Genomic DNA, 12,675 nt, shown 5'->3' on the forward strand with positions numbered 1-12,675 from the left:
CTAAACCTGATTTAAACTGATACAATGCCACAGATGCCAGAAAAGAAATTTAAGTTGCTTTCAATCAAAATAGTTGTCATCTTATCTTCCCAGTATTCTTCTTTAATTTGACAAGTGCCTTTTTCCTTAGAGATTTTGTATAGGTGATACATTTGTATTGTCATCTAAATTATGTATTGAAGGTGATGCTTTTTCTATCCTATCCTTAATAAATGAGAAAGTTTTTTCTAAACACACTGGCTACCCACCTCAATTATGCAATATAGTATTTCTGTGAGTACATTCTTCACCTACAAGTCTATCAATGCCAAGCACAATTCCTACCAGGAAACATTGAAAGGTTAAATATTATAATGGCTTTGAGCAATTATTACAAATTGGTAGAAAGAATTTAACGTACATCATAGCTCAAATGGCAAAAGGTCAGTTTTCAGCCTCTTACTTTATGGCTTTTAATCTTAGGCTGCATTTCAAATACAGTCCTCTGCTTATGTTAATTAATCTTTTGCAAAATTAAAATAAGAATGCTGCCAAGACAGTACATAATACCAGAGGTCTTTTCAATATCAGAATCCAATTCAAGGTGATGGCTACCCCCTTTAAGCACTTATATGGTGTGCATGGAAGCAGGTTAACTGATGGACAACCTCTACTGAAAGTATTTGCCCATCCCACCAGAATGGAGAGAGTTCCCTTAAACATTGCCACTTTGTAGGTCCTTAGAAGTGAGCCTTTTCTGTTGTAGCCCCTGGAACAGATAGCCAAATATCCACCCTTTTAATCTTCCACAGAGAATGTAGGATGAAGGATGAGCATGTAATGAGCTGCATCAGTGAAGTGTAGTTGCAGCACCAAGTTTTTCTGTTTTGGATTTTATTGTTTTTGTTTTAGCTGTATATATTGCTTTTATTCCTCGGTTGTAAGCTACCCAAAGTTTGGTTTTAAGATGGGTAGCTAAACAAATGCCATTAATTAGTTAATTTACAATAAACCTTCTGCCATACAGAATGATTTTTTTTTTGCTTTTAATTTATTTATTTATTTATTTATTTATTTATTTATTTATTTATTTATTTATTTATTTATTTTATTTTATTTTATTTTATTTTATTTTATTTTATTTTATTTTATTTTATTTCTATATCGCCCTTCTCCCGAAGGACTCAGGGCGGTGTACAGCCTAATTAAAAACACAAAGACAGACAATATTTAAAATAATTAAAATTATTAAATAATAGGCCTAATTTATAAAACCCCGAATTTAAAAACCCAATTTAAAACCAATTAAAATCATTATATTGATAGCCCAGCCTGGCGGAACAACATGATTTTGAGGGCACAGCGAAATACACGGAGATCAGAGATTTTGCGAATTTCTAGGGGGAGTTCATTCCAAAGGGCAGGGGCTCCCACAGAGAAGGCCTTCCCCCTGGGTGTTGCCAGCCGACATAGTTTGGCCGATGGCTCCCTGAGGAGACCCTCTCTGTGGGAGCGGACTGGCCGGTGGGAGGCTACTGGTGGCAGAAGACGGTCTTGAAGGTACCCAGGTCCAATGCCATGAAGCACTTTAAAGGTGGTAACCAACACCTTGAATCGCACCTGGAAGACCACTGGTAGCCAGTGCAGCTCGCGCAGGAGGGGTGTTACGTGGACACAATGAGTTGTGCCCATAACCACCCGCACGGCCGCATTCTGGACCAGCTGGAGCCTCCGGGTGCTTTTCAAGGGGAGCCCCATGTAGAGAGCATTGCAGTAGTCCAGTCGGGAGGTGACAAGGGTGTGAGTGACTGTGCGTAAGGCGTTGCGATCCAGAAAGGGCCGCAAACGGATCAGGCAAACCTGATAAAAAGCCCCCCTGGCCATGGCCGTCATATGTTCTTTTAAAGACAGCCGTGCGTCCAGGAGGATGCCCAGATTGCGGGCCCTCTCTGTGTGGGGTAAAGACTCACCCCCAATAGTCAGCGATGGTACCAGCTGACTGTATCCCGGCGCCGGAAACCACAGCCACTTGGTCTTGGAGGGGTTGAGTCTGAGCCTATTTCTCCCCATCCAGACCCACACGGCCTCCAGGCAGCGAGACATCACATCAAGGGCATCGTTGGGGTGGTCTGGGGTGGAGATGTACAGCTGAGTATCATCAGCATACAGATGGACTCTCACCCCAAAACCACGGATGATCTCACCCAGCAGCTTCACATAAATGTTGCACAGAAGGGGCGAGAGGACCGACCCCTGCAGCACTCCCCATGCAAGGCACCTAGAAGTCGACCTCTGCCCCCCTGTCAACACGAACTGCGAGCGGTCGGAGAGAAAGGAGGAGAACCACCGCAAAATGGTCCCCCCTATTCCTAACCCCCTCAACCGCTGCAGCATGATACCATGGTCGATGGTATCAAAAGCCGCTGAGAGATCTAATAGGACCAGGACAGAGGAGCAACCCCTATCCCGAGCCCTCCAGAGATCATCCACCAACGCGACCAATACTGTTTCTGTGCTGTACCCTGCCTGAAGCCCGACTGGTACAGGTCCAGATAGATAGCTTCATCCAGGTGCCCGGGCAGTTGTCGTGCCACCACACTCTCAACAACCTTCGCCACAAAACGAAAGTTGGAGACCGGACGGTAGTTGGCTAATTCAGCCGGGTCCAGGGAAGGCTTCTTGAGGAGGGGCCTCACCATCGCCTCTTTCAAGGCAGCGGGAAAGGCACCCTCACTCAGAGAAGCACTTATAATCCCCTGGAGCCAGCCTCGTGTAACCTCCCGGGAGGCCAGTACCAACCAGGAGGGACACGGGTCCAATAAACACGTGGCAGCACTATCCTACCCAGAACCCTGTCCACATCTTCAGGAGCCACAGGATCAAATTCCTCCCAGATAATGTTCTCAAGATCTGCCCTCGTCTCCTCCCCTGGACTCACCCAGTCGGAGTCCAAGCCTTCCCGAATCCGAGTGACTTTATCATGCAGGAATTGCACAAAATCCTCAGCTCGACCCTGTAAGGGATCTTCCCGCACTCCCCCCCCCCCGAAGAAGGGAGTGGGTCACCCTAAACAAAGCGGCTGGGCGGTTCTCTGCAGATGAGATAAGAGCGGAAAAATAGTTAGATTTCGCCGCTTTTATCGCCACTAGGTAGGTCTTGATATAAGACCTCACCAGTGTCCGGTTGGAATCGGAAAGTCCTCCAAATGCTCTCTAGGCGTCTTTTCCAACGCTTCATCTCTCTCAGCTCCTCGGAGAACCAAGGAGCCAATTGTTATTTGACACACTGCAAAACCATAAAAAATTCAACAAAGTGATTATCTGTATGACAGGTAGCATATTTTCTCACTTGTACTCATTATCAAAAATATAGAGTCTTAAAATTGGGTCTCTGAATTGTTCTGCTTGAAGACCAGAGCCTAAAGCATGATTTTTATGGTCAGGATTTGCAATTTGAATTGATTTAGTAAGAAATGTGAAAATTTGAAATAATAATGTATTATACTGCTCAATGAACCTCTTTTCTGAAATTAAAAAATGTAGAGACACTATTAAAAAGCGATCAATGTGAATTAAAAGAAACATGTAATTTGTAATTTGTAATGTGTAATGTGTAAAAAGTCAGGTAATTTGAATATTAAAAGTGTGTAAAGGTCTACAGGGTAAATGAAAACAAGTTTTTCAAAAGTTCCTGGTCAGAATACAAAATAGGGAGTCATAACAGGAATGCATTATGGATTAGAATGATATATTATTTAAAAATGCAATACTATGAACTATATTGATTTCATTGTATGCTGGTCTTTGACCATAATAATAGTTTGATTTGATGGTTTCATTGCCTTTTTGCAATGACTATAATGACTTAGCTAGAAGAACGTTGAGATATTTTTTCATATTTGAGATACACAGAACTATTATAGCTATTTATATCTGAATTCATACAAAAACATTCTAACTTTGCACTTTGTCGATGATTCTTCATTTATTTATTTATTTTAGACACACACATATACACATTTTTTTTTGCAAATTGTAATGTGGAGAGAAAAAAAGGTAAGATATTTTACTAATCAAACAATTCTCTTATTCATTCTGTTTATGTAACCCAGTAGGATTGTATCCATGGAAACCATCCTTCAGTTACTCATGGTTATTTATGGCTTTAATGATCTGCCAGATGCGTAGTTTACCAAGAAGAATCAGTTCAGTAGGAGCCATACCCCTCCCTACTTTTCAAAAAAGAAAAGCAAATCCACATATATATAGTCAAAATTAAATACACACATACCATAAAAAATGATCATCGAATGTAGGTGAGGCATATATGACATAACATTGACTGAATGCATATTAAACAAAAATGTCTATGGAATATATTGATCAGATGGGGCAAAATTTTCTTAGTGATGTTTCCAGATATGATTTGACAATACTCTTATGTAGAGTATTGACCACACAAATACATCCTCTATCCTTGGAGCATATGCTATACTTCTCCAAAGTTTAGGTAAAGAGGAGGTCATTATTCTGTAATTGAAAAAAAAATTTTTTTAAAGGGGTTTCTGTGGGCCCCAGTAGGCTTTTTTACTTGCCATTTCAAAAATGGTCTCTTTAAGTTTATTTGCCCTCTTACACTAAAATCAATTCAATTAAATGATTTCTGTTTCCCAGAAGTCTGTTCTTTTTATTCATTTTTATTGTCTTGAGTTTTATCTGTTACATAATGAGTTCAGAGCAATTACTGTGTTCAAGAACAATCTTGTGAGGTAAGTTATCCTTATAATATCTTGCCCAAGGTCATTCAGTAAGCTTTCAGTAAGTTTCCGAGATTTAAATCTATCACATAATACTTTCCTGAAAATAAAAAGCCTTGATGAATAGTCTGTTTTCCCGTTCTCAATAAAATCTAATAAAACGAACAAAACCCATCATCTCTGCTAGTACCACAACTTGTTGTTTGGTTTGCTTGAGTGTATCAAATAGCCCAATGTCTCTCATTCATCATCTGAAGGCTTGGGATGCAAGAACTAGCTAATGCATATTTGATTTAAACCTTTTTTAACACAAAGCTCATTAATATAACATTAACAATTTAGAGATTTGAAAGAGTTATTTAAATCATCAAGCCCAATTCCCTTACTTAGTGCAGTAATCCAACTTAAAACAACCATGCTCACTTTCTGCCTGAATATATCCAGTGAAGGGGAAACTCACCACCTTCCTTTTAATTTTTTCCCCTATAGATTTCTTACATTTAAGAATGTTTTTACAACTTACTAATTGCCCTGCAGTAACCTAAATAATTATGCTATATCTGGCACTCTGAGATAAAAGGGTACCTTCTACTATGTATTTTCCCTTTCAGGATATTTGAAAAGTATTATCATATCTTCCTTTGTTAGCTATTTTCGAGAGTAAACTTTTCTAATTCCCTCAGTGTCTCCTTATTGAGTTTATATTCTCTTGAACCTATATTGCCTTTTTCTGTACCAGGACTGTGGTCTGAGTACATGAGGTGAGGTCTGACCAACGCAGAATGAAATCTGTGTTGATTTCTGTTTTTCCCCTAATTTCCCAATCTAGTTTACAGCCCTGGAATTCGCTTAGCTGCTTAGTTTTTTGGGATCAGCTAAGGTCAACCAGGTGTGGAATGAGTATTCCCTATTATTTATAAGCTCACTTTTATTGTGTCAATCTATTTTCTCTTTCTTTCATTTTATCTGATTCCCAGAAACTGCTTGGACAAGTCCCTGTAGTTTTCTTGGCATGGTTTTGCAGATGTGGTTTGCCCATTTCCACCTTTCTAGGACTGAGAAAAAGTGACTGGCCCAAGATCTAGCTGGCTTTCTGCCAAGGCAAAATTAGAATTAGCAATCCCTCTAGTTTATAGCCTGATAATTTAGCAACTACACCAAACTGGCTCTCAATCTAAACTTGCATTTGCCTTTTTAACAGCCATGTCACAGTGCCAAATTTTAGTCAATTTGTGATTTCTACAAAGTTTTTATGTGCCACTAGAAAGTTAAGTAGCTCCCATTGTACAGCTTTGCATTTGATTTTTTCCTTTATAAATAACTTCTTAACTATTAAATTAAATTCTGCTGTTTTCAGCCACTTATCTAACCCATGAAGTTCCTTCTAATTCACTGTTTTCTAGAGTTTTCTCTAATTCACTTAGTTCTGTATCATCTGCAAGTTTTATAAACCTTCTATCTACCTTATACAAGTCATGAATGAAAATGTTGAAAAATACAAGGCCAATTACTAATTCCAAAGGCATTCCCTCTAATGACTTATTTCAATTGATGATTAAACTGTCAGTGGACACCCTTTGAATACAAATCCATCTAACAGATATGTAGATCGATCAAACAAATATTTCATCCAGTTCATATTCAACTAGCTTGCTAATCAGAAGGCCATTTTATTAAAGCTTTATGATTACAATATTCCAAAGCTAGTTTTAAGAACAAAACAAAACAAAACCCTATCACAATTGTACTAGCACAGTCACCAATCACATAAGGACATAGTTTTAAAAAATTCTAAATTGAGCATCCTGTATGTCTTACCTGTATTCTCTCCACTTCTAAAAAAGTTGCTGATTGGAAGGCCTTTTCCCATAGTATGAGATCACATTCTAATTCCACAGAGAAGTAGAGATCCTCTCCCATTTCAGATTGTACTCCAAAGCAGTGTTTTCGCCGATCCAGTATATCACTGTCCTGATGAAAACCTGGAGTTATATAATCTTGCATACATCAATTAAAATTTCTTCTAGTATTGATGCACATGTTAGATGCAGAACAAAGTACCTACACAGAGTAATGTACCATGTAAATTAAATGCCTTTATTTTAATTATCTGGGTCTATATAAATTAAATTAAGAATATACTGACTAAAACATATATGGTTCTCTTACACAGCTGAATTTACACTAATAAAATTTAAACATTATATGTTCCAGTTTCAAAGGCAAGTTGTGATGTTCAATTTAGGAATTGTTTCCCAGTCCAAAGAAATGTGGGTATAAATTGTCACTCCTCTCAAAGTTCTGTATCAAATCATGTTCTTCAGTATCAATGCACGTTCTCTCCTAAAAAAATATGAAGGCTCATTTCTTTACTCAAGATGACTTGATCCTTGATTAAATTCCACACATAGATTTCTTACGTTAGATTCCAGCTTCAAGATAATTTTTATACTCTATTCTAATATTGCCTCATTAAGGTTTGTATTTCTTGTTGTTTTGTCCTTTTATTTTGATTACCACTTTGAAATATGTGTGAAAATCTTAGAGGTAACTGTATATCTGTAAGAATTCATTTAAACAGGCAATCTTGCTATGATTCTTTTTTTAAGACAAATTATTATTTAATTGCTAGTCTGAAAAAATTAAAAATTAAAAAGGTCCTCCCTTAAAAAAGGGAGGTTATTAATTAACATTTCTGTGGCTAAAAGTTGTCACCTTGAAAATAACAAAGTGGAAAGAAAGAGATTGAGTAGATTAGATTAGAGTAGATTAGATTAGATTAGATTAGATTAGATTAGATTAGATTAGATTAGATTAGATTCTACTACTATGTATACCTAGACTGGTAAATTCATGTGTTAATTAGAAAAAATGTAATTTGCTTTTGCCTTGGCTGATTGGAGATAATCATAGCCATATTTGAATACATATTATAATAATCAGCCTGTGAATCAAATTAGGAATCAGGAGGAATTAAGAGTAGAAAAAGTCTCAGCTTGTTTAACAGAAATTACTATTGAACCTCAGTCTGTGATCTGTAAATGTTACTGAGCTGCACTTTGCAAGTAAAATGCATACATACTGTACATAAAACTTCTGTTAAAACATTATTAAAAACTTTAATAACAAAACCAGCAATAGTTAAGTACTGTCTGATGCTGGAAAGTAAGGAAATAAACAATCCACATTTATTCACACACAAGGCATTCTCAGTACAAATTTGAAGGTATAGCTACATTGTATAATGTATCTATTATATTTGTTAATAGTCTTAAAATGGGGAACTTCATTCCTCAGCTGTTGGCTAAATTATTCTCATTGCTCAGCAGTTTATTCTTTTACAAAAAATATCATCTCACTGAATTGGATGTGACCTCAAAAGTCACCTGGTGGCTCAGCAGACTGATAGCATTGTGATTAACACCAGCTGTCTGCAATTACTGTAAGTTCGAATCTCATCAGGCTCAAGGTTGACTCCGCCTTCCATCCTTTCTAAGGAAGGAAAATTCTCCGGAGAAGGGCGGCATATAAATCAAATTTTTAAAAAAAGTCATCAAATCCAATCCTCTGTTTGATGCAGGATCCACTGAAGCATTTTGGACAAATATAAAATATTGGACAGATATCCAGCCCCTGTGAAGATCTTTAGTGATGGGCAATTTACCACTTAGGAAGCAAGCTATTCCACTGCCCAATATCAGCTATTATGAAGAAACTTTTCTTAACAACTAACCTGAATCTACTTCCCTGTAGTTTCTCTCCAGGCAATAAAGAGCAAGTCTATTCCTTTCTCTCTCTGACAACACTTTAGATACCCAAAGACTGCTTCATATCTGTCTTCAGTCTTCCCTTGTGCAAGCTGCACATATACAATTCCTTGCAATGTTCCTCAGAGGACTTGGTTTCCAGTCCCCCCCACCTCTGAGATTATTCTCATTTTTTCAATAAACTTGTCAATATCATATTCAATAGTGTTAGCCTCACTGCTGATTCCTAACTTGCCGTTCTTTGAAATCACAGCAGTACTCTGATTTTGTTCCAAGGTAAAGGTTGACAAAAGCGAACTTATTTTTGTTGCATCCGTAGCCACGCCATTGTCCAGCAACAAGGAAACGTTACCTATTGGCTGAGACATGACAGCTCAGCCGGTGGGAAAATAAACGCGTGCCATTAGTTACCCATTTGACAGGTGCTGTATAAATAGCAGCAGCGACAGAAAGTTGCCTGTTGCTGTTCTTGCTGTTCTAGTTGCCTTTTAGTTGTTTGCCCTAATAAAGTGAATTGTCTTAAAGCCGTCTCGCCTCAGTTCCTGGCCTCATTCTCCTGAATAGAAGAATTTTTATACACCTTCAGACTGTCTTTGGATCACATCAGAATAAAGGCAATAACTGCAAATTTAACATCAAAACAGCTAAGAATGATACAGGCCTGCCATTCATGGATTCATCATCGATTCAGGATGAGATGAAGGAATGTGATGGAAACATGGTAAAAAAAATGATACCAAAGCATTTTAATGTTATAATTAAGGCCAATTCCTATCATTTTGACACCCTAGGCAGTCATATTCTGATGTTCCATTATCCATTTTCTGGATATAAATTTGAAAAGCTGATAATCATACAACTCGCTTGATCATTACTTTCCTATTAGCCTTCATCTTGCTTTGGTAATATTATCAGCTTCCTGAAGTACATAGCTGCAATAATAATTTCTTTTTCCTGACTTGCAAATCCTGATTGCGATGCTGTTCACATTCATTCAATTGATTTGGTGGATAGGTGTTTAGAAAAGCATAGAAAGTTCTACAGCAACAAGAAAAGTTTATCAAATTTTATAGTCAAGACGTACATATATTTTTATTGCTGGTACCCCTTAAAGGCAAAAGCTTATATTGTTTTTGTCTAGAATCTTTGGCCAATTCTGGCTAAATGCATGTGAACAACATAACAAGATTTTTCATCTGAATTTTTATTACATACAATTCATCTGGACTTTTTGTTCAATTTTTTAATCTCTGGTTTGAGCTGTAATTCTAAGTAAATTAGCTTTCACTGTCACTGTATAGCCTTCGCTGTTAATTATTTATCCTACCAAAGATAATTTAACAGTTGAAATTCTTTTAAAAAAAGGCAGGATACGTGAGGAAAAAGCTAAAATTCCATGATTAATTTAGCTACCAAAACTCCCCATAGTAGCAGCAGTGTAAGAGAATGAGTGACAAAACCTGAGGATGGAATCAAAAGAGGAATAAGCCTAGAGTCTCTATGTAGCCACAAACATACCAAGTCCAACCCCTCTTGAATTCTATTGACCCTTAACTAACACCAAGATAATGCTTCAGTAGTTTCGTGTACATAGGCGTAATTAGTAATAACTCAGTTTAACTGGAATTTCATGTGTGATCCAGATTTTTCATACCTGACAAGTAGATATGAATGATATTTTCATCAAATGAAATAGTGTAATGCTTGTACTTGTAATATTCTAGAATAATAATATCAATACTTGTCTTCTATTACAAGAACCTTTTGTCAATCTCACATTTGTGAAATATAGATTGAACAGATTGTGAAAGGGAAGGGATAAAATGTTCAAGAATGTTTCTAAACAAAAACATTTAGTAACTACAACCACACAATGTCAAATCTGATAGGTTTAAATTCAACCAGTTAAGATTGCCCACATTTTAAGGCAATGTTTCATTTGTTCCAAAGGCTGCAGCTTTATAATGACTAAGATAATTGATTCCTTCTGTCTAGTGTGGTATCTTTTTAGCTCTTCTAGCAGATAGTAGTTACACAATTAATTAGTATGTGTGTACTCCCACTAAATCTTTTCCATAACTTCATCCCCATGGCAGAAAAAGCTAAAAGCTATCTAAATCAGTCCTAAAATTCAAATTGAACAAAATGCCAAGCAAAGCATTTCATTGAATTGAAAGAGAGAAATCTGTCAGTTGTTGCTCTCTCATTTTTTTAAATTTTTTTTTATTTTTTAATTTGATTTATATGCCGCCCTTCTCCAGAGACTCAGGGCAGCTTACAATGTGTTAAGCAATAGCCTTCATACTTTTGTATATTTTATACAAAGTCAGCTTATTGCCCCCACAAACTGGGTCCTCATTTCACCTACCTTAGAAAGGATGGAAGGCTGAGTCAACCTTGAGCCTCGGAGAGATTCGAACCAGCAGAAATTGCAGGCAGCTGTGTTAATAACAGGGTGCGTATACCACTGTACTATCAAGGCTTTTTCTCTGCTTACAGTTTATTCTGATTTATGTATTGCTACCAAATTCTAATCCTCCCAAATCCATAACCTACATACTGTTAATTCTAAGTCAAATCCTTCTGGTTGTTTTGTATTTGAAGACTTGGTTATGTTGGTTGATGATACCAATGCCATTGCAAATATGTTTGATATTTCCACTTACAATATTCCACCTGCAATTTGGGAGGTTTATGCTATAATAAGAATATTCTTACTCTCAACTCTGATTCTAAGATCAGATATACCAATAGAAGATGCCACTTTCACCCAGTGCTTAGTGATAAATGGACAAACTTAATATTTTAGAGGATCAGATGGGTCAAAGGTAAAGAGTATAATGTGAACAAAACTAAAAATACTATTTATTTCTTCAAGGGATGGGTCACAAAGCTGATTCACACACATATCAGTCTAGATGATATCATGGACACTCTAGGAACGTTATTGACTAAAGCAGTAACAAATTCAGCCACCAAGATATTTGAATAAAAATGCAAAAGAAACATCAGCATATACAATATAAAAATACATATACAAAAACTACAGAAAATATTTTGAATATGATTTAGATTATAACTTTTCTTGATTGAATGTTATCTGTAGGTGTTGTGGAATGCGTTACAATAAAATGGTACACATTGCAAGAGAGGGATACAATATGAGGACAAAATGCATGATGCTTCCAGAATAAGAACCACATCCCCTTTTTTTGAAAAAATAAATTTCTCCGTCTACCATAACCTAAGCTTTAATCTGAGAAGTAACTGAAAAAGGCCTTCTGGGCAAGAGGCCATAGTTATCATCTTGGTTTCTCTGACTCCCTCCAATCCAGATGCTTTTAACCCACACTATAAAAGAGCTATTTGCAAAGACTATATTTATCAGACAAATACTATTTTAAGGTTATACAAAAGGCATACTATATGAATGGTAGTAAGTGATAAAGCCTCTCTGTGTAATTTTTTTACAGAGAGGTTTTATGCACAAATGCATAGTCATAATAAAATAGAGCTTAGAGAAATAAGAAATTAAGAGCTATTAAAATTGAAAGCTTCATTCTATCTTGTTTGTTCATTCTACATTCACTACTACTTTTTAATTTAGCAAAGAAAGTGCTGCTATGTGGGTGATTAGGAGTAAATGTTGATGATCGCAGTGTATACAAGTTCACAAATAAAAACAGCTTTAATTTAAGAAAATAAACTATTCTCCAATCTTAGACCTACATTGGCTTTCCAATTCCAAAACCAATATACATTTTCTCATTTTCATTAAAAATAAGCTTCATTTTTCAAGTTAACAGAGAGTCCTAAAAACACACTTACATCATGAAGGAATAAACTTGGCCTGGGAATTGGAAAAGAATGAGTGAATTGTTAAAGGGTGGGGGTGGGAGTCAGAAAAGATTGCTTAGCTCCTGAGGTAGAGTAAAATACTGTAGAAGGTAAAGGTAAAGGTTTTCCCTGTCTAGTCATTTCCAACTCTAGGAGGTCATGCTCATCTCCATTTATCCACTCGCATTTTCATGCTTTCAAATTGCTAGGTGGGCAGGAGCTGGGGCAAGTAATAGGAGCTCACTTCATCACCTGGTGCTTGGGTCTCAAACCTGGGCTATTAGTTTTCCAGCTGACAAGCTCAGAATCTTTAACCACTGAGCTATTGCGCCCCTA

General features: G+C 36.8%; 1 protein-coding gene across 1 annotated transcript in view; it reads right to left on the bottom strand.

The window, feature by feature from the left end:
- The window catches only part of SNTG1 (syntrophin gamma 1), a 98,854-nt gene that overhangs the window by 17,484 nt on the left and 68,695 nt on the right, over positions 1-12,675 (bottom strand). Inside the window, exon 14 of the mRNA XM_070942308.1 lies at positions 6,554-6,706. Within this exon, the coding sequence (XP_070798409.1) occupies positions 6,554-6,706 (153 nt within the window). The remainder of the gene's footprint in view (positions 1-6,553; positions 6,707-12,675) is intronic.

The sequence above is a fragment of the Pituophis catenifer genome, unplaced genomic scaffold (genome assembly GCF_029215685.1).
Source record: "Pituophis catenifer annectens isolate HBS135680 unplaced genomic scaffold, rPitCat1.0.hap2 SCAF_3, whole genome shotgun sequence".
Lineage (NCBI taxonomy): Eukaryota > Metazoa > Chordata > Lepidosauria > Squamata > Colubridae > Pituophis > Pituophis catenifer.